At 45.9% G+C, this 21,514-nt stretch overlaps 3 protein-coding genes across 3 annotated transcripts; all 3 read right to left on the reverse strand.

The window, feature by feature from the left end:
- Nucleotides 1-2,175: 2,175 nt before the first annotated feature.
- On the reverse strand, nt 2,176-7,331 carry LOC141552610 (lithostathine-1-beta-like). Its single transcript, XM_074284693.1, has 6 exons — nt 7,252-7,331; nt 4,982-5,094; nt 4,698-4,816; nt 4,313-4,450; nt 2,663-2,774; nt 2,176-2,243 (listed from the first exon to the last, which is right to left on the reverse strand). Exons 1-6 carry the CDS (start codon nt 7,329-7,331, stop codon nt 2,176-2,178), a joined length of 630 nt encoding a protein of 209 aa, XP_074140794.1.
- A 2,125-nt stretch (nt 7,332-9,456) lies between these two features.
- Nucleotides 9,457-13,892, reverse strand: LOC141552611 (lithostathine-2-like). Its single transcript, XM_074284694.1, has 6 exons — nt 13,867-13,892; nt 12,901-12,985; nt 12,659-12,769; nt 12,296-12,433; nt 10,870-10,981; nt 9,457-9,667 (listed from the first exon to the last, which is right to left on the reverse strand). The coding sequence occupies exons 1-6, from the start codon at nt 13,890-13,892 to the stop codon at nt 9,600-9,602; spliced, it is 540 nt and encodes a 179-aa protein (XP_074140795.1). The 3' UTR covers nt 9,457-9,599.
- Nucleotides 13,893-19,079: 5,187 nt separating this feature from the next.
- On the reverse strand, nt 19,080-21,300 carry LOC141552612 (lithostathine-like). Its single transcript, XM_074284695.1, has 5 exons — nt 21,237-21,300; nt 20,815-20,930; nt 20,301-20,441; nt 19,397-19,508; nt 19,080-19,156 (listed from the first exon to the last, which is right to left on the reverse strand). The coding sequence occupies exons 1-5, from the start codon at nt 21,298-21,300 to the stop codon at nt 19,080-19,082; spliced, it is 510 nt and encodes a 169-aa protein (XP_074140796.1).
- Nucleotides 21,301-21,514: the final 214 nt, after the last annotated feature.

A 21,514-nucleotide genomic window follows, 5' to 3' on the forward strand; every position in this document is an offset into this window, starting at 1 on the left:
AAATTACCCATGCATATGTACTGTCAAAAAAAAAGTTATAATTATAAAATAAAATAAAAATTAAACAAACAAACAAAAAAAAAAAAAACCTCCCTAAACCAATCACACAACAATAAATACAGACCAAAGACAATCTTCTGATGTCTCAGGAGGGCTGTGAGGGGAGAGTTCAGTGTCACACCCAACAATCTTTCCCCCCCAGTGACCAGACCAGGCTCCACAGGGACCAAATGCAGGACTGGATCGGAGCTGGGATGGTACTTGAATGATCCTGCTTGAGTCTGGGGGCCCTGGAACATCTCAGGGTCTGGCTCTCCTCAGAGTCTGGGCAGGGTCGGGTCTTTCCCATATCCAAGCCAAGTCCTGAAGTCTCAGCGGTAACAGGGAACGCGCTATCTCACTGGGGCCTCCAAAATGTTGTACCCAGAACAACAGTGAGTGAGACCCATCAAATTTCAAGTGGACTTTATTTGCCAGTGGCTGCAAGGGGCGTAGTGAGACCCAAATCAAGCAGCCCCCAACAGCAGGAGCCAAGGGTTTATAAAGGCTAAATCCACAAGCTAGAGGGTCGTTAATTGTGTGAGCATGAAGATGCAGAAGCAGAAATGAGCAGTTTCTTAGGTCTTTTGGTCACTTGGGATGACCAGTGATTTCCAACTTTCCTTTCTCCTGCCTCCCTAGTTCTCCCAATGATCCAAAACAATTCCTTCCAGCCTTGCAGTGTTTCCTGGGACTCAGACTCCCATCTGAAAGCAGAGCCGCTAGCCAAGAATTTCCTTCCCATCACAACCCCAGAATCCAAATCATTCACTGAAACAGAAAGGAGTGGAGAGGGTCCTCCCTGCCATGGCTATCCAGTTTCAAGGACCTTTATGCTCGTCTCCAAGACAGAGCTAGGAAAATATACTTCTTTCTCCACAAGATCCAATCCCTGAACTTTCAGAACTGAGGAGCCTCTAAAGACAATCCCTAAAGATGGCTGTTACAGAAGGCTTCCATTTTTAGATTCTGAGATTTTTTTCTGATACAGGAATCCCCTCATTAAAGGAACATTATCCTTCAACACCTCTCCACAGCCAATCGGGCAAGCACAAGTCCCTTTCTGCTGTGTTTATCGAGAGGGTCTTGGCCCATGTAATTTCTTGTAAAAGTCTATTATTGATGATGCTCATCTCAAGTTAAGGGGGTGAGAAAGCTGTGGATGAGCACATGGAATAACATCCAGGAGCTTCCACCCGAACCAGACATCAGTAGTTCCTGGGAGCAGGAAACTTCATACATGCACAAGCTTAGCTTCCCTCATAATAGGACCCAGGTCTGCTGTGTATTGTCCATTGGTTTTTGAACAGGGAGAGGGAAAGAAAAAACTTTTAAAACAGCCTGAGAGCACCTTTCACAGGCAGACAGAGAGACACGGCCCCTGCGATGAGAGTCCATTCTCCCTAGAGCCCCAGCCGACAAGTTATCTTCAAGCCAGCCGCAATCTCTGAAACCTTATCCTCTTGAGCAGATGTCAGTGAGAATGCCCTAACTTTCCAGAGGGAGGTATCCATGGGACTCAAACCTGCCTCCAACCTTTCAATGTTTTCCCCTTTGAAAAAGGGAAATGGACTAAAATAAAGATCTTGCATATTGCCCTGAGGATGGTTTCAGAATATGGCTTAGACTAGGGAATGGCCAAGATCTCTTTCAACTTTGAAATTTTGTGGTTCTGGGTTTCTGTCCTGTATATTTTCTTTACAACTTACAAGTTTCCCATATCTGTTGTCCTCAGGGATTGAATTCTCCAATTTTAGTCTTATTGGAAAAATGAATAATGAAAGGCTTTGACTGAAGGGGAGAAGAAAGACTATTTTTACACACACACACATACACACACACGAACATTGTGTGTGTTCATGACTCTCCAAGTTTGACACCAAACAAACACTAGAGACAGTGGGGTGGTAGAGAGGATGGTTTATTCTGGTTGCCAGTACCCCAGGCCAGACAGCCCCCAGAGAATGTAAGTGAGAGGAGGAAGATATATGAAGACATGAAGGACATTTCAAAAAAGAGAAGGGATGTGGGGGCGAGGAAGGATTTCTGGGAAGGCAGACTTCAGTCAGGGTCCCCAGGGTGCACGTTTGGCTCCAGGACTGCAGAATCCTCATTCCTTGCTCACACTTATCTCCTCTAGGCTTTGAATTTGCAGAGGAAAGGGTGTTTTTTATCACAGGATTCATTTCTCCATTTCTGGAATCCTGCAGAGATAGCCTAGGTTAGGCTGGCCAGGGCAACCATCAGAAATTCACCCCAGACGGATGAGCCAGACTCACGCCCAGAGTCCTGCACCCATTCATGTACTGAAGTAGAAGGAAAAGTAAAGGAGGAGTGGGAAGTAAAAGGGATGAGAAGAAAGGAAAGAAGGGGGAAGAGAGTTGGGAAAAGGAGAAGGGAGAGTAGAGGGTAGTTGAAGAGAGAAGATAAAGGGGAGAAATGAAAAAAGAGGTGAGGAAAGGAAAAAAAAAGGGAAGGGGAAGAAAAGAGAGAAGGGAGGGGAGAGGAGAGATACTTCACATTTTAGATACCGAGCTAACCCCAGCTCTCCAGGGGTTCAGCCAGCAGAGAAGTGGGGGATCGGCCTGAGTGGATCAGAACTGATGGTGTTTTGTTCTCTCACCAGATTCAGGAGTCAGGATGGCACAGAAGTTGGGTTGGTCATTACTGGGAGCGTCATCCTCCCAGGCTCGGTAGATTAAGAGGGTGTTGCTGCTCCATTTCCACCGACCATTCTGGGGAGGGGGCACCAGGAAAGTCAGTGCAAAATGAGACTTTGACCCAGTCACTTACCCTCTCCTTTCCCCCAGACTAGTGACACACAGACCACCTGCAGATGTCCCAGGCTTTCTGAGTTCAAGAAGCCCTCCACGAGCTGCCAAACCTACTGCCTCTGCTGCTGCAGTTCCGGAGCACTCCTCCTCCACCCCCCTGCAGCTACCCCATCTAAGATCCTTCCCCATCGCACCCTACCTCATTCCCTCAGCGGCCTTTGGTTCCTTTTCTGCCCTGCACTGACTCTCGCCTGTCCCAAACTCCTAGGGGAGTCTGGGGGATCACATATTAGGGACCGTTTCCTAAATTCCTACTTTCTGCAGGAAATTGTTTGGTGATTTGGGTCTTTACCAGAGCAGCACCTTGGAGCTCCTCTGGGGGGCTCAGGGCTGGGAACACCAAACCTATCCCTCTGACCAGCAGGAACGGGGCAGAGGTAGCAAGAAGAAGGGGGTGTGAGTAGGATCTCTGTCTCTCTGTCTCTCTGTCTGTCTCTCTCTCTGTCTGTCTCTCTCTGTCTCTCTCTGTCTCTCTCTCTGTCTCTCTCTCTCTCTGACTCTCTCTGTCTCTCTCTCTCTGTCTCTCTCTCTCTCTCTGACTCTCTCTGTCTCTCTCTGTGTGTGTCTCTCTCTCTGTCTCTCTCTGTCTCTCTGTCTCTCTGTCTCTCTCTATCTCTCTGTCTCTGTCTCTCTGTCTCTCTCTATCTCTCTGTCTCTGTCTCTCTGTCTCTGTCTCTCTCTATGTCTCTCTCTCTTCCTTCCTTCCTTCCTTCCTTCCTTCCTTCCTTCCTTCCTTCCTTCCTTCCTTCCTTCCTTCCTTCCTTCCTTCCTTCCTTCCTTCCTTCCTTCCTTTCTTTCTTTCTTTCTTTCTTTCTTTCTTTCTTTCTTTCTTTCTATATACATATACATATACATATATACATAAAGAATTTGGGACTCAAAATTTAAAAAGAAAAGAATATATATATATATATATATTGATTCCAAATTCTCTTTCCTTTCTGCTTCTCCCCCATTCAATAAGAAGGCCATGTATCAATACTGCATGTGAATTTCCAGATTAGCCATATTTCCAAAAAAGGGAGAAAAACAAAATGAGAGCATTTCACTTCGATTTGCCCTCAGATTCCTCAGTCCTCCCTCTGGAGGAGGAGTGCAGTTGTTCATTATGAGACATCCGGGATGGCCTTGGATCGTGGTATCACTTGGAGTAGCTGATCATCGTTACACTTCCTGGTTCCTCTCCCTTCACTTTGCATCCGTTCATCTAGGCCTTACACCCTGATGGTTGTGGATGCGATTCTGTCACAATGGGCTGTTGGGCCATTCCTCAGGTGGGCTGGCAGTGAGAGGCAACCTCTCTGGTACTGGCCACTCTCCCCCCCCAAGATCTTCCTGCCCCCTGGAGCAGGTGTGGAGAGGGCCCCCTAGGGGACATGGGAGAAGGAGTAGAACCTATCCCTCCCTGGGCAGAGAGAAGGGGGGCATGTAGGTCCCACCTCGCTGTAGTCCCGAAGGCCAATCCAAAAAGCATTCCGACCAGGTCTGCTCTCGTTGATCACGGTGGCCACGAAGGAGGCCTCGGCCTTATTGAGCAGGGACAGCAGGTGGCCCGAGAAATAGTCCTGGCACAGCAGCTGTGAGGAAGCAGGAGAGGCCGGGGTCATTGCAGGAGGGTCTGGGAAGGAGGTAAGGCAGGGGGGCAGCAAAGGCAGGAGGAGAGGGTTTGGGGGAAGCCAGACACACCCAGAGAGACAGAGGGAGAAGGGTTTGGAGATAAAAAATGGAGGAGCAAATGATTTAGAAGTAAGGAATAAGGTTTACAAGGAGGACAATGCATGAGAAGGTGGCTCCCCCCCTCAGGACTCCCTCTCCCCAACAAACCTCGGCAGTGTCCCAGGTATCATTAGTGAACAGTAAGCCATAGCAGTAGGAGTTATGGAAGGCAGAGCCTTGAGGGCAGGAGCTCCTGGCATGGGGTGGAGCAGGGGCCTCCTCCTGGCCTGAAGAGGGAGGAAAGGAGGTACAGGGGAGGGGAGCTGGGCCGTGTGGTCCCATCCACAAAGCCTGTCCCCACAAACCTTTGTACCCAGGTCTCCTGTCTTCCGTCTAACTGTCCCCTCCCACTCTCCTGCCAGGCCCAGGTGCCAAGTGCTGGAGGGACCCACCTCGTGCCAGGCTTGAGAGCAGCAGGCAGGTGACCAGGATTCCTGGGAAGGCGGGTGACATCATGGGAGACAGGGATGCAAGCGCAGCGCGTGAGATATGGGTGTTCTTGGCTCTGCAACGAGGTCAGAGATGGGGGCTCAGGCCTGGTGCTCCTGTCCCTCTTAGCCTTACTCTGTCCTCCCACCTCTTCCCTTCCTGGGGGCTGATGGGCACCAGGAGAAGGGAAGCCCCCACACTTCAGAGTGGCTCCAGGCTGAGAACCAACTGACACTTCTCCAGAATTTAGCTCCTTCCCTGAGATTAAAGGACTCCTTCTACCCCCAATCAGATGGGCCTCCTCAGTCTGGAGGGGCCCAACTTCCCCAGGCCCTTCGCCTCTCAACTTACCAGGCTGGGGAAGTTGGGAAAGGTGTTTCTGGCCAGACCATGGCAGAGATTTTATAGAGAGAGAAGACAAGATGGGGGAAGGACATTGGCAGGGATGGAAGAGGTGGTCCCTGAGCAGTAAGGCCGAGGATGGGGACCAGAACATGTGTGATGGTTGGGGAAGGGGGATTCCTAGCGAAGGTGTGGTCTTTCCCGAGCGAGGTTCAGGAGTTGGCAAGAGAAACTCATTCTTCCTGGAATATTAATGAAGGGACACATAATCAATTCTTTCCCCAAAGGATGACAGCTGCCTCTTTCTCATAACCCTAATACATCTTGGATAGGTTGGAGAGTAGAAAAGTAAGGAATATACACAAACAATTCCCAGCAGGACTTGGATGAAGAAGGCAAGAATCCGAAAAGAACTAAATTAGGAGGGAATTCTAGCCAGTGGGTTCCTGGTTGTTTGATTAGACACACTATCATTCTATAATAACATAATATAATATAATATAATATAATATAATATAATATAATATAATATAATATAATATAATATAATATAATATAATATAATATAATATAATATAATATAATATAATATAATATAATATAATATAATATAATATAATATAATATGTTATATTTATTATATTATCTTTATATTAATTCCTAGAATTGAATCAATAGGAATTAAGTCTGTTGGGCCACCACCACCATCCTCAGTGACCAACAGCACATTTCTCAGACTTATTTTGGGGAGGTGGAGATATAGACAAAATAAGGCAAAGGCATGGACATGGCCCCAAGAGATGAGAGGTGAGGGGGCATGGACAGGACCACAGAGATTTCCCAATATCACCCTTGAGCTGGACAGCTCAACATGTACCAGAGTCAGCCCAGTGAACCAATGCCATACAATTACTGCTCGGGAACACTGCCTGCTTCTGGCCTCTCATTTCTCCCTCTTTTCTTTCCTTGTCCACTTTAACAAATGGAAACCAATTAAGGCCATGATTGTTGACAATTTTGGAGGTTTATTTGGATAAATTTGGAGGATTATCAGAGTGCCCACGGAGTGCCCTCATCCAGGTGTGATGTATGGCATCAGTGCCCCTCTACTATGTAGCTCCTGTCAGACACCAGGTGAGGTGGAAACAGCACAGAGATCAGTGACACCTTTATTCTGGGGCGTCACAATCTAGGTAGAGGGAATAGAATGCTGGCACTGGAGTTAGGAAGGCCTGAGTTCAAGATCTGCCTCAGACGCTTATTGTTATGACCCTAAGCAAATTACTGTGCCTCAGTTTCCTTATCTATAAAATGAGGATCAAATAAGTTGATAATTTGTAAATCACTTGGCAGAGTGCCTGGTACATTGTAGACCAGTGGTCCTCAAACTTTTTAAATAGGAGGCCAGTTCACTGTCCCTCAGACTGTGGGAAGGCAGGACTGTAGTAAAAAACAAAAGCTCACACTCTGTCTCTGCCCCTCAGCCCATTTACCACAGTCCTGAGGGCCGCATAAACGTCCTCAGCAGGCTGCATTGTAGACACTTTTAAAAATGCCTGTTTTCTTTTCCTATTTTCCCCCACTTTTGGATATTTGTATGGGAAGATGCAGATTTGGGTATAGACTGATATGTAGGTCCATAACTGTTACCTCTCTGTGCAAAGAGGAATCAACGATCCAGCTGGGGCTGTGAGAGCCTTCCTTTGTCTCTAAGAGAGCTGAAGTTTGGTTTCTGGGCTCAAATAAAAGAAAACCATGTCCAAACCAAGAGTAGCCTTTTAGCTGAGTCCAGATGAAGCCCAGCAGGTGGCTGGAGATTGAATCCAGCCCAGCACAGGTGATAATGGCCACATGGAACAGTCCCCCTGCCGGAACAAGGGATTCAAGATACCCAGTGAGAGATGCCAATGGACCTTGCAAGATACAGGTGACCCCTGCAGCATAAGAGACAGGAGCTGGCCCTTGGGGCATGTGTCCGGGTCACTCGTGTCCTTTATGCATGTCCTTCCCAGCACTGCGCCAGCCACCAGCACGCCCTTTCTCTGTTCTACTCTACAAACAGATCTTTGTCATCAGATGTGTTCTCTCTATGGGCGCTCCTCCTAAATGATCCTTAACCATGTCACCACTCCCCCCACTCAATGATGTGTGTTTACTTAGGATTCCAGAACTATGAGGAAAATGTTCTATTATTATTCCTTTTCTTTCTGTGCTTTTCATTAAATGCCTTTGTTTGGAAATATATATATCATCCATCTAACTAGTAACAGAAAACCTATTGGTGAGGGCTCATGAACTATATTCAGTATGGGTTTTAGATCCACAGAGTACAGAAGATGAGGGGAAGCTTTTCAAGTGGGTGCTGCAAAGTAAAACTGACTTTTAAGAATTGACAGAAAACACGCTGAAGTGGCATTATGTGAATTTAGGTCCGTAATGGTGATTCCCCAAACCTGGTCTGCTCTGCTCTCTAAAGTTAGGATTAATCCTCACTTAAGTTAACCCTTTCCTTCTCCAGGAGGCATCACACTTGAGATTCTTACTTTATCTCTGATTTCCCTGCTCTCCAACTCTCTAGGATCTTTAGAAGGTTGATTCTTATAAACTCTATTGCTATCCTATTACTAAGGATCTCCACACACACCCCAAAGACATCTGCATATTCAGAATCCCAGATGGGAATTTCTCCCTGCTAATCAAAGATCTTTTATGGATCCAGCCACCCAAAGGATCATGGGCTCCCGGAGGCACACTCCCTCATTGCCTGTCTTTCCTGACTCTTATCAGCCCCTTTGGCTGTAGTAAGCTAAAGAGAGTTCAGCTTTCATCTCTATCTGCAGCAGGCTCATGACTGGAAACAACGGGGACGATTATGCTTTTGTCCACCAATGAGACCATTTTCTATAATTGTGATCCACAATGAAAATGACCTTCCAAAAGAGCAGTGAGTTTCCTATCACAGGAAAATATTCAAGAACACACTGAGCATACATCAGTCAGAGCTACTGGAGAGCCTAACATTGGATCAGATATAAAGCCTCCTTTGCAGATATCTCCTCTCTCCATTCAGCCCCCCTTTACATGTTGTCTTCTCTCCATTAGCATGTAAGTTCCTTGAGCATAGCATAAACTATGCCTTTATTTTTCCTTTTATTTATATCCCCAATAAAACTTAAAAAGCTTTGGCAAATACAATCTTTGGGGCTGATAAAGTACACTGAGTAACTCTCATCTCAGCCCAAATGAGTAAGAAAGTTGTGTTTTGAGGCCATGTAACTTCTACCTGCTTCAGTTCAAGGCTACCATGGACAGTTCCTGAAGGGAAAAAGCTTCCTCACCCAAAACATTGATCTGCACTGCTGCACGGGCAGGAAAGGGGGCAACACAGTCTGTTCTCCTCTTGAATTAGAGAGAGAGATAGTTCCTGGGACAAGAGCCTCAGAGTTCTTGCCAGCCAGATGTTCCCCGATGCATCTCCAGACTCTGAAATCTGATTGGGGCTTCTCCTGGTCCTCTCACCCAGGCACCAATGGAAATGTTCTCATTCTTCATTAGAAGGTACCCATCGGATCCCCACCTGCCCTGTTTCAGGAACTTGTCCTCTCTGAAAAAGGGGGGATTAGACTGTCTGTTGTACTGAGGATAGTTTGGGAACGCGGCTTAAATGAGATTGGGGTCAAGTTCTTTCCAATTCTGAAATTCTGTGGGTCTGGAATTCTATCATGTATGTCACATATTGTGTCTTTATTTTCAGTTAACTGCACCCCAAAGGACTGGGGACATAGTTTGCCTTCCCCATAATCTGCAGGAGTCTCAGCAACAAGTAGATTACTCACTATTTATTCAATAAAGTCTTAAATGAATAAATCAATAAAGATAGCTCATAGAACAGACTAGAGCAGAGAGAAGTTGCTCAGTACCCTACAAAATATGTATACATGCATATACACACAATAATCTATATTTGAAGAATCATTCAGAGAGCATGAGGCAGCAAGGTAGGGAGAAGGACAGTTTATTCTTCATGGTCAGTGCTCTGGGTCAAAGGTAATGAGCATAAGGAAGAGTGGAGGGGAGGGAGAAGGGAGTATAGGAGGGTCATGACAAAGGTTCATGTGTGGGGAGGTGGGTGGAATGAAGATTCTCTGATAGGGCAGAGAAAATACAACCAGGACCCTCCAAAAGTCCACTTGAATCAAGGGTTGAAGAACCTCAATTCATTCTTCTGATTCGCCACTTCTAGGCCTTGAACTTGCAGATGTAGGGGAGCTTTACTTGACACAGCTCATCCTTCCATGCTTTGAATGCTACAGAGAAAGAGTATAGGTTATGTTTGGTTAGACTGGGTTTGATGGTCCCTGTTCTGATGACCATGGCCTTTTCCTTCCACTATTTGTGTGTAAGAGTGGGAGTCATTGTATCAAATGAAACAACCTAGGCAACTTAAAGCAATTATTTTAATTGAATCAACAGCTCGATGTAGTGCATTAGACTGGAACTTAAAAGTCTGATTATCTAAGAAGGTGTGAAATCCATGGAAAGAAATGGAATGACACCGAGCAGAAGGTGCATTGGAAGAGACCCTATCCACTGCCCATCCTGCTGCCTGGAATAACATTGGACACTAAGGATGTCGCTCTGTGGGATTTCTCAGTTCAAGACCACTTTTTTCTTGTCTCTGCGTGTGTTTGTGAGAGAAAGTATGTGCCCTTGGGATTTTTTCTGTGGAAGAGTGGTTGTAATAGCTATTCTTTCTATCCCAATGGAATTTTTTTAATTCCAAAGCATGATTCCGAGTCTGAATGTTTAATTAATATGAAATGATAATTACTGGGGAAAGTATATCAGTAGAGGCTTATTATATAATCAGTCCCTCAGATAGACTTTTGTAAACTTTTGCAAGTTCTCAGTTTCAATTTCCTTGCCTATCCAATAATATCAATATCCAATAATCTATTAAAGCATGGAAGTAAATGGATTCTGGGAATGCTGTTGGGTGTGGAGCTAAGTTTACTTTGAGAATCCTGAGGAGAGAGGGAGTAGTCTTCCTCTGGAACCTAACCTGCCAGTGTCAGTGGGGATTGGAAGAATGAGCTCAGATTGCGGGCAACACAGCTATGACATTGTGGCTAGAAAAGGAAGGAAATAAAGAAATGAGAGGTAAAGGGGGAAGTGAGGAGAGGAGAAAGAGAAGAAAAGGAAAAGAAGGGAAGGGAGAGGAAAGAAAAGGAGGAGAAGGAAAGGGAGGGGAAGGGAGGGGAAGGAAAGGGAAGGGAAAGGAGAGAAAAGAAAAGGAGGAGAAGGGAGGGGAAGGAAAGGGAGAGGAAGGGAGGGGAAGGAAAGGGAAGGGAAGGGAAGGGAAAGAAGGAGGAGAGGAGAGGAAAGGATAAAAGAGGGGAGAGGAGGGAGAGCTCATGTTCCAGGGACCCCTGTGAATGCAGGGCTTCAGCAAATACAGATGTGCCTGGCTCTTGCCAGAGTTGTTGGTGTTTCGATCTCTCTTCCTCACCTGAATCCTGGGTCAGGATTACACAATAGTTTGGGTTGGTTTGGCTGGGGGCTCCCTTATCCCAGGATTGAAAGAGAAAAAGGCTCCCGCTGGACCAGCGCCACCTGCGGTTCTAGGGGAGGGGTCAGATAATGCAGTGGTTAGTAAAGAGTGAGACACCCCCAATCCCCTCCCCTCCCGTTCTTGTAGACCAGCTGTTTGTGAACCTTCACTGGGTTCCCCCAGAACATGGCGGGATTGCTCTGCCCTCTAAGCCTTTCCAGATGCTGCTCTTCCTGTTCCAGCTGGAATTCCTAAACCATCCCCCTTCATCCACTCAGAGCCCTGCCCCCATCAGGGACCCTTCTGTAATTTCTGCATCTCAAACTCCTCTTCCTAGCCCAGCCAATCCCATAACCGTAGGGGCCCCCAAATCACAAACTGTGATCCCTAAATCCAAGCTTTCCTCTTTGTGACCGTTATCTTCGCTCTCACTTTCTCCATAACCAGCTTTAGGCTGGCCTGTCCTAGCCCATTTAAGACAGCCCTCTAACTCATCAGTGAGCCCTGAATTTCCTGGTTTATTGGCTTTTCCTCAGTCATTTTCTCCCTTTCTCCAGCACCATCTCCAGTCATCCTGGTCTGTGTCTTGCCACTGGACCCAGACGACTAGAGGGGAAAGTAAAGTTGGTGACTTTGCAGAGCCCTGTCTCACGGAGATCCTCGTCACCTGCAAGTCAGTGCATCTTCTTCCTGATGTCATTGGTCCTCCAAGAATGAAGGGCCAACAGCAACCATTGTCTCCTTCCATCTATTCTCTCCTCTCTAATTTGTGTGAGACAGAAAGACAGAGGGAGAGAGAGAGAGAGAGAGAGAGAGAGAGAGAGAGAGAGAGAGAGAGAGAGAGAGAGACAGAGAGACAGAGACAGAGAGAGAGACAGAGAGAGACAGAGAGACAGAGACAGAGAGAGAGAGACAGAGACAGAGAGAGATAGAGAGACAGAGAGAGAGAGACAGAGAGAGAGACAGAGAGAGACAGAGAGACAGAGAGAGAGAGACAGAGACAGAGAGAGACAGAGACAGAGACAGAGACAGAGACAGAGACAGAGAGAGGATAGAGCACCAGCCCTGGAGTCAGGAGTTCAAATTTGGTCTCAGACACTTAACACTTCCTGCCTGTGGGACCCTGGGCAAGTCACTTAACTCCAACTGTCTCAGCAAAACAAAAGCAATGGGCGGAGGTCCTGGGGAGCAGATGGGAGTTGCATTTGCCCCACCCCCATTCCTAAGTTTCCAGCTGTCACCAAGCTTCTTTTCCTTCCCTTTCCCAGGGCTCCGGACCTTTATTCTGGAAAGGACAGAAGATCCCGAGCCAGCAGGACTGGCACCAGACCCCCCTCCCCCATTCCTCTTGGGCAAAGAGGGGGGGCGCTTTGGGGTCTCTCACCTCCTGGGGGTCATGGAGACCGATCCAAATGGGCTTCCGGCTGCCGCCTCTCTCGGCAATCATGGTGGCCACGAAGCGTGTCTCAGCCTCGCTGATCAGGGACACGAGGTGGCCTGAGGGGTAGTCCTGGCACAGCAGCTGGGGGCAGCAGGAGGACGAGCGTCAGGGCGGGAGGAGACCGGGGATGGGGAGCGCCACCAAGGGCAAGGTGGCCGATGAGGCAAAAAGAGGGGCGGGGGCCTGAGGGAAGGTCGCGCGCTCCTTGGCAGAAGGGCGGAGCTAGGTGAGGGGGCGGGGCTTGGTTCCAGAGCTCGCCCAGGGGGTCCCCCTCCCCTCCCTCAGGGACCCCTTTCCCCAACCAACTTCCGCGAAGCTCCACGTCTCTTCCTGGCGGATGAGCCCGTAGCAGTGGGAATCGAACGAACTGAAGCCTTCGGGGCAGGAGCTCCTGGCCGAGGGGGGATCCGAGGGGGCCTCCAGGCCTGGGGGAGGAAGACAAGGGGGGCCCTCAGCTTCTCCCCGGAGTTCCAGAGAGCCCAGCGGCGCACGTGGCTCCTTCCTCCCCACATCCCTGTCCTCCCGAGGGCGAGGCCCAGGGCCGAGGCCGCGTTCTCACCTTGGGCCAGGCCCGGGAGGAGCAGGCAGGCGAAGAGCAGCTCTGAGAAAGCGGGAGGCAGCATCCTCTGCAGTCTGAGGACACACAAAGAGCCCCTGAGCCCCCGCCCACGGGCAGCGCGGGACAGAGCTCCCGCGGCCTTCCCTGAGCCCAGGCTGCAGCTCCAAGGTCCCCTCCCTCTCCTGGGACTCCGGGCCCGAGCAAAGCGGGTGTAGCTGGCCCAAGGAAAAAGACCCTCCCCTTTCACAGAGGTTCGGGAAGCAATCTTTGCTTTCATTTCCCTCGAAACCCTCTCCCTTCCCCAGGTGGGACGCCCCCCTCTTGCCTCTGAGGTGTGTGATGTGACCAGTCCCTGTCCAGGGTCCTTCTCTCTCACGCACAGACTGGCCGGACTGTGTCTGACCCAGCGGGAGAGGACCCTTTATAAGGAGACCAGAGGGGAGTGATCATGGGCAGGGGCAGAAGAGAAGGGGGTCAAGGCAGGGACGGGAGGGCGCAGGAGCCGGGCCAAGAAATGCCTTCCCTCTGGCCCAGAGGAACAAGGTGTCTCCAGGTAGGGGCAGAGCCTTAGTCCCTGCTCCCATAGTGACCAGCTGCCCCCTTCCCACAGCCTTGGGAAACCTGAGATGCCAGGAAGAGGAGGAGGAGGAGGAGAAGGAGGAGGAGGAGGAGGAGGAGGAGGAGGAGGAGGAGGAGGAGGAGGAGGAGGAGGAGGAGGAGGAGGAGGAGGAGGAGGAGGAGGAGGAGGAGGAGGGAATTTTTCCCTAATTAATATAATCAACAATATATTATTTCTATATTATATATGTTAATATATAATATAATGATATATTATTAGCATTCCAAGAGGATCCTTTTGCCTTTTCTTTTGTTAATATCATTATCTTTATTCCTGTACTTTGAAAGCCCTTCCTTTTATCAAAGCAATATTGTCAAGCAAAACAAAGTCACACACTGATCGTATCTCAAAATGCCCGTCATATTCACGGGGCACCCCTCTCTGATTAAAAAAGGGGAGCAAATACCAGGGAGTGATATGGATGAATTAAAGGGCTTGAAGGGCTTAGGGACTTCTGGGCTGAAATTCCAAATTGCTTTCTAGAATGGTGCTCTGACACTTTTTTTTTTTTTTTTTTTTTTTTTTACTGTTTTTAATTTATTTCAATTTCCCTTTTATGCATTTTCACAAGAATATGTACAGTTATATATATGCCAAAATAATAAAAAATTACAAGGTCTTTTTGTTTTTACTTAGAGATTGTAAGCATATTGTAAATAGTATGACACTTTTTTTTAAAGGACATTTTTATTGCTATCTTTTACTTTTCATTTATTATGTCCATTTCTTTATTTCAGGGCATTATGACAGCCTTAGAGTTATTTTTTTTTTTAATTAGGCTGGGGTTAAGTGACTTGCCCAGGGTCACACAGCTAGGAAGTGCTAAGTGTCTGAGGTCACATTTGAACTCGGGTCCTCCTGAATTCGGGCCTGGTGCTCTATCCACTGCGCCACCTAGCTGCCCCTAGAGTTATTTCAATATCAAGTTTGCAGATGTTCTGAGGCGATCTCTGCCTTCTACAATGTGGTTAGATGACCTGGACACAGTTTTCATCATTGTTGAAGACATCCGATAACATCACTCTAGAAATCGTGGGAACAAGCGCCCCACCTTGCTTCACTCCATTGGTGACTGGGAAAGAGCAAAAGCTTCATCTCTAAGTAGAATGGTATCAATCTGTCCCACTCAGTATTGCTGGTCTAGGGTCATAATTTCCTTAAGTTCAATTCAAATCTTTAGAAAGCACACTACATTGTACTAGGCATTCTGGGACTAAATTTGCTTTCCAAAGTTCCATTGAATAATGGAGCAGCCAATGGAAAGAGGATGCTCTTAACTTAGTATGTCTACACCTGTGTCAGTGTCAGTCACATCTCCTAGGTCCCAAATGTCTTTGATAACTCTGTCTTGGGTGGTCCAGGGTGCTCCAAACCACTGTCACATCAGTAAATATCCTAGGCCAGATTTAAACTCTGATCTTCCTGACTTTAAATACAACAAGCCCCATTTTCTTCTATCAGAAGCCTTTCTTGATCACCCAAATCCCCCTTCCATAATGATAAATGTTGGAGGGGATGTGGAAAAAACTGGAACATTGTTGGTAGAGTTGTGAACTGATCCAACCATTATGGAGAGCAATTTAGAACTATGCCCACAGGACAACCAAACTGTGAATCCCCTTTGATCCAGCAGTGTCTCGATTGGGTCTGTATCCCAAAGAGATCTAAAGGAGGGAAAGGGACCCAATGTGCAAACATGTTTGCAGCAGCCCTTTTGTAGTGGCAAGAAACTGGAAACTGGTGGGATGCCATCAAAGGCTGAATAAATTGTGGTATATGAATATGGAATATTCATATAGAATTATGGAATATTACTGTTCTGTAAGAAATGACTAGCAGGATGATTTCAGAGAGGCCTAGAGAGACTGACATGAACTGATGCTGAGTTAAATGAGTAGAGCCAAGAGAACTTTGTACACAGCAACAAGAAGATTGTGAGATGATCAACTGTGATGGATGTGGCTCTTTTCAATAATGAAGTGATTTGGGGCAATTCCATAGACTTGTGATAAAAAGAGCCTTCCACATCCAGAGAAAAAATATAGAGACTGAATATGGATCAAAGCGTTGTATTTTCACCTTTGGTTGCTGTTTGTTTGCTTGTTTTTTTCTTATGTTTTTTTCTCCATTTTGAGTTGATTTTTCTTGCACAAAATGACAATTGTGGAAATACGTTTGGAGGAATTGCATATGTTTAACCTATATTGGATTAGTTGCTGTCTAAGGGAGGTGAGGAGAGAGGTAGAAAAATCTGGAAGACAAGGTTTTGCAAGGGTGAATGTTGAAAACTATCTTTGCATGTATTTTGAAAAATAAAAAGCTATTATTTTTAAAAGAAAGGAAAGAAGGAAGGAAGGAAGGAAGGAAGGAAGGAAGGAAGGAAGGAAGGAAGGAAGGAAGGAAGGAAGGAAGGAAGGAAGGAAGGAAGGAAGGAAAAAAAGGAAGAAAAAGCAGGCAGATTTCAGAAAAACCTGGAAAGACTTATACAAACTGATGTAAAGTGAAATGAGTAGAATTAGGAAAATTTTATACACAGTATCAAAAACATTGTAAGATGATCAACTATTAATGACTCAAGCTCTTCTCAGCAACACAATGTTCCAAGACAACTACAAAGAATTCACAAAGAAAAATGCCATCAACATTCAGGATAAAGAGTTGTTAAATTGTGAAGAGAGATTGAACTATACTTTTTTTTTTTAATTTTTTATTTTATTTTATAATTATAACATTTTTTGACAGTACATATGCATGGGTAATTTTTTACAACATTATCCCTTGCACTTACTTCTATTCAGATTTTTTCCCTTCCTCCCCCAACCCCCTCCCCCTGATGGCAAGCAGTCTTATATATGTTAAATATATTACAGTATAATTTAGATACAATATATGTGTGTAGAAGCGAATTTTTTGTTGCACAGGAAGAATTGGATTCAGAAGGTAAAAATAACAGTTTACATTCATTTCCCAGTCCTTTTCTGGATGTAGCTGGTTCTGTCCATCATTAATCAATTGGAATTGGATTAGCTCTTCTCTATGTTGAAGAAATCCACTTCCATCAGCATACATCCTCGTACAGTATCATTGTTGAAGTGTATAATGATCTTCTGGTTCTGCTCGTTTCACTCAGCATCAGTTGATGTAAGTCTCTCCAAGCCTCTCTGTATTTCTCCTGTTGGTTATTTCTTATAGAACAGTAATATTCCATAACATTCATATACCATAGTTTACCCAACCATTCTCCAATTGATGGACATCCATTCATCTTCCAGCTTCTAGCCACTATGAAAAGGGCTGCCACAAACATTTTGGCACATACAGGACCCTTTCCCTTCTCTAGTAGTTCCTTGGGGTATAAGCCCAGTAGTAGTATGGCTGGGTCAAAGGGTATGCACATTTTGATAACTTTTTGGGCATAATTCCAGATTGCTCTCCAGAATGGTTGGATTCTTTCACAACTCCACCAACAATGCATCAGTGTCCCAGTTTTCCCACAGCCCCTCCAACATTCATCGTTATTTGTTCCTGTCATTTTAGCCAATCTGACAGGTGTGTAATGATACCTCAGAGTTGTCTTCATTTGCATTTCTCTGATCAATAGTGATTTGGAACACTCTTTCATATGAGTGGAAATAGTTTTACTTTCATCATCTGAAAATTGTCTGTTCATATCCTTGGACCATTTATCAATTGGAGAATGGCTTGATTTCTTATAAATTAAAGTCAATTCTCTGTATATTTTGGAGATGAGGCCTTTATCAGAACCTTTAACTGTAAAAATTTTTTCCCAATTTGTTACTTCCCTTCTAATCTTGTTTGCATTAGTTTTGTTTGTGCAGAAACTTTTTAATTTGGTGTAATCAAAATGTTCTATTTTGTGATCAATAATGGTCTCTAGTTCTCCCTTGGACACAAACTCCTTCCTCCTCCACAAGTCTGAGAGGTAAACCATCCCATGTTCCTCCAATTTATTTATGATTTCGTTCTTTATGCCTAAATCTTGGACCCATTTTGATCTAATCTTAGTATGTGGTGTTAAATGTGGGTCCATGCCTAGTTTCTGCCATACTAATTTCCAGTTTTCCCAGCAGTTTTTGTTAAATAATGAATTCTTATCCCAAAATTTGGGATCTTTGGGTTTGTCAAAGATTAGATTGCTATTTTTATTCACTATCTTGTCCTGTGAACCTAACCTATGCCACTGATCAACTAGTCTATTTCTTAGCCAATACCAAATGGTTTTGGTGACTGTTGCTTTATAATATAGCTTTAAATCAGGTACACTTAGACCACCTTCCTCTGACTTTTTTTTCATTAGTTCCCTTGCAATTCTCGACCTTTTATTCTTCCATATGAATTTTGTTGTTATTTTTTCTAGGTCATTAAAATAGTTTCTTGGGAGTCTGATTGGTATAGCACTAAATAAATAGATTAGTTTGGGGAGTATTGTCATCTTTATTATATTCGCTCGGCCTATCCAAGAACATTGAATGTCTTTCCAATTATTTAAATCTGACTTTATTTTTGTGGCAAGTGTTTTGTAATTTTGCTCATATAATTCCTGACTCTCCTTTGGTAGATATATTCCCAAATATTTGATACTATCGACTGTTATTTTGAATGGAATTTCTCTTTGTATCTCTTGCTGTTGGATTGTGTTGGTAATGTATAAAAATCCTGAGGATTTATGTGGATTTATTTTGTATCCTGCGACTTTGCTAAAATTCTGAATTATTTCTAATAGCTTTTTAGCAGAGTCTTTGGGGTTCTCTAAGTATACCATCATGTCATCTATACTTTTTTTTAATAATGTTATTCTTCTTCATGATTTTTTCCTTTTGATCTGTTTCTTCTTTCACAATTGTGACTATTTTAAAAATATATTTTACATGATAGCACATGTATGACTTCAACTGAATTGCCTATCAGGAAGGAGGGAGAAAAACTTGAAAGTCAAAATCTTGTAAAACTGAATGCTAAAATTTGTCTTGATATGGAATTGGGGGAAAAAAATAAAATACCATTTTTAAAAGTTTTTTTAAAGAATATCTTTTTTTATTCAAACAAAATAGACATAGGAGACATTCGTTGGAGAAGACAAAAATTTATTTTGATGTTTTTAGTACTCTGGGCCATAAAACTCACAAAGAAACTTGAGTAAGGAAAGAAATGAATGGAGAAATTGGGGAACATAAAAAGAAAGAGGAGCAAAGAAAGGAAAAGAAAAAGAGGGAAGAAGAAGGAAGAGGAGAAGAAGAAAAGGAGGGAAGAGAAGGGAAGGGAAGAGGAGTAGGAAAGGGAAGAAAGAGGAAGGAATAAGAGAAAGGAAAGGGTAGGCAAGAAGAGAGAAGAAGAAGAAATGGAAGAAGGAGGTGAGAGAAGAAAAGGAAAGGGTAGGCAAGAAGAGAGAATAAGGGGAAGGAAGAGGCAAAGAAGGAAAGGAAGAGCAAGGAACAGAAGTTTTTTAGGAGGCTGGACTCCTGGTCTCCTGAGTCCATCTCTAGCTCCATGGTGACTTCCCACTCTCTTCAGCCTCCATCCAGGTGCTCTTAAGTCAAGTAGGCTGAGAACTTGCAGATAAAGGGAAGCCCCTCATTGCAGTGTTGATCCTTCCACTGTAGATATCCTGAAGACAAAAAGAAAAGGAAAAGTGGTCTCCACTCTAGCGGCTCTGAGCTCAGGAGCTGTACAACCCCATGGGTGAAATCTGGATTTATGGCCTGGAAAAGAAAGAATTGAGGAGAGAGGGGAATAAAAGAAGAAATGAGCAAGAGGAAGAGGGCAGCCTGAGCTCCCCGAGGTCCTGCCTGACTTAGGGGCAGGGATGGCAGAGGAGAGTGAAGAGAAGGGTTTTCCTTTCTCTCACCTGAGCGTGGGGACAGACTCACACAGAACCTGGGGGTGGTTTTCGCAGGGGCTCCTTTCTCCCAGGCATTTAAGGTAAGCACGGCATTGTCACTCCAGTGCCAGCGGCGGTTCTGAGGGGGAAGCCCAGAAGCAGCTCAGTATTGGAAGACATTGACCTCCCCCTGCACCTGTATAAATCCCCCCCCCGGAAATCACCCAACAAAGAGCATCATCATAAAGGTGGGGCAGTGGGGAGAATGCTGGGCCAGAAAGAACCAGATTTGGATCCTGCTTCAATGGTCCCAGAGATGTCGCCTTACACAAAACATTCTACTTCTGCCTGCCTCAGTTTCCTCATCTCTAAAATGGTGATCCCAAGGGCTCCCTCCAAGGGCTGTTATAAGGAACTTATTGAACACAGTACAGAAAGCATTGTGCAAACCTTAAAGTGGTTCGGAAATGCTAGCTTTCATTATTATCATTGATTTCAAGGTCACTTAAGCTACCATCTCCCTTTACACACTTTTGAAACTTGCCCAAAGTCATGCAGGCAAAGCTGGGATTTAAACCCGGGACCTCTGACTTCCAATCCAGATTCTTCCTTATACTCTGACCCCTTCCAGCCTCTATTTGAGTGAAGGGGCTGGAGGCAGCCCATCTATTTCCATTCCCCTCTCCCAAGGACACCCAAAGAAATGAGTTGAGTTTAACAATGGGTCTCTGCGTGGATGGCCACACGGTGAAGACTGAGGATAGGTAAGCCAATTGATTGTGGGGATGGGCCCAGGCAAGAGGGTCAGACGCCCCATGGAGAACCATGGCTCTTTCCTCCCCCTATTTCCCCTTCCACTCTCTCAGCCCCAGAATTCAGACAGAGAAGATGGACTGTGTGTGTGTGTGGGGGGGGGGGGGGTTGGAAAAACCTGGGAGGGGTCATGAAGGCCGATCCAGAGATGACTCTGCTTCTCTCCGAGACTCTGGGTGGCCAGGGCAGCCACAAAGGCAGCTTCGGACTCATTCATCAAGGACAGGAGGTGGCCGGAGGGCAGGCTCTGACACTTCAGCTGAGAAAAGAGGAGGAGGGACATTACAGGGGGTAAAGACAAGGCAGAGGGTTCGCTGCCCAGGGGAGGATGTGTGTGACAGGGCAGGGGAGGAAGGGAGCGCTATCAGAAAAGACAAGGACTGAGGCACTTGGGGAGGTCCTCTCCTTACAGAGAGGGAAAGTGGTCCAGGGAGATCCACGTGGGGGCTGGTGGGGGAGGACTGAGGATCCAGGTGGGAAGGGGAAACCATGAGTGATGCCTGGGTTGGATTAGGGGGCAATGAAGATGCAATCCCATCCCCATACCATGGCATTGACCCAAGGAACCCTGAGATAAAATGGCAAACACTCCTTCCCTTCCACCCCATACCGGGCTGCCTATAACCAAGCACCTCTGCAGAGTTCCAGGTTTTTGGTTCCTGGAATACTCCATAGCAATGAGAGCCATAGATCTTGGAGCCTTCTGGGCAGGAGATCTGGGAAGGAGTGGTCCATTTGGAAATCTGGCCTGAGGGCAAGACGGATAAAAAGAAGCAAAGTGAGAAACTGAGGGTCCTGCTATGGGAACATATGGTGGGATCAGAAGGAATCCCACCAATGAGGTCGGAATTCTGTCCACTGTCTGGAATAGGATCAGAGATAAAGGGGACTTATCTAAGGTCACACAGAGGGATGCTGGGCCAGGACTCTGTTCATGGCAGCCAGCTGCATCACCCCATGTAAGCACTCCGACCGTCCCAAGAGAGCCCGTTTTCTCAGTTTGGCTTCAGGGGAGAGAGCCGGGGATATACGCCGTGGACCAGGAGTGACTCACCCAGGACCAGATCTGGGAGCAGCAGGCAGCAGAAGAGCGGCTTGGAGAGTCTGGGGGGCAACATTACATGGATGGGAGTAGGGAAGCCCCTGAAATCCTAGACAGCATTGGCTTCTGAACTTAGGCTGAGATGGAGCCAGGGAAAAACAGGAAAAAGAGTTCAGAGGGATTCTTCTTCCTCCTCCCTGTTTTCTGTGGTGGGTCCATTCTGCCCTTCCACCCCTCCAACTACCCAAAGGTTCTGCCCTCCTCCTCCTTGAACATGGGGAAATCTGGAC

This window comes from Sminthopsis crassicaudata, chromosome 2, assembly GCF_048593235.1.
Source record: "Sminthopsis crassicaudata isolate SCR6 chromosome 2, ASM4859323v1, whole genome shotgun sequence".
NCBI classification, from domain to species: domain Eukaryota; kingdom Metazoa; phylum Chordata; class Mammalia; order Dasyuromorphia; family Dasyuridae; genus Sminthopsis; species Sminthopsis crassicaudata.

What these genes read in the sequence shown, in the direction of transcription:
- LOC141552611 (XM_074284694.1), bottom strand. Translation starts at nt 13,892, where the DNA reads ATGACGGGCATTTTGAGATACGATCA. An exon ending in AGACGTGGAGCTTCGCGGAA is followed by an intron (nt 12,434 to 12,658) that starts GTTGGTTGGGGA and finishes TGCTGCCCCCAG; the next exon opens with CTGCTGTGCCAGGACTACCC. An exon ending in GTCTCCATGACCCCCAGGAG is followed by an intron (nt 10,982 to 12,295) that starts GTGAGAGACCCC and finishes CCCCTCCCCTAG; the next exon opens with AACCGCAGGTGGCGCTGGTC.
- LOC141552610 (XM_074284693.1), bottom strand. Translation starts at nt 7,331, where the DNA reads ATGCCCCAAGGGCCAGCTCCTGTCTCTTATGCTGCAGGGGTCACCTGT. An exon ending in CCATTGGCATCTCTCACTGG is followed by an intron (nt 5,095 to 7,251) that starts GTATCTTGAATC and finishes ACCTCGTTGCAG; the next exon opens with AGCCAAGAACACCCATATCT. An exon ending in CATCCTGACTCCTGAATCTG is followed by an intron (nt 2,244 to 2,662) that starts GTGAGAGAACAA and finishes CTATCTCTGCAG; the next exon opens with GATTCCAGAAATGGAGAAAT.
- LOC141552612 (XM_074284695.1), bottom strand. Translation starts at nt 21,300, where the DNA reads ATGTTGCCCCCCAGACTCTCCAAGCCGCTCTTCTGCTGCCTGCTGCTC. An exon ending in AAACCTGGAACTCTGCAGAG is followed by an intron (nt 20,442 to 20,814) that starts GTGCTTGGTTAT and finishes CTCTTTTCTCAG; the next exon opens with CTGAAGTGTCAGAGCCTGCC. An exon ending in GAGTCTGTCCCCACGCTCAG is followed by an intron (nt 19,157 to 19,396) that starts GTGAGAGAAAGG and finishes TTTTGTCTTCAG; the next exon opens with GATATCTACAGTGGAAGGAT.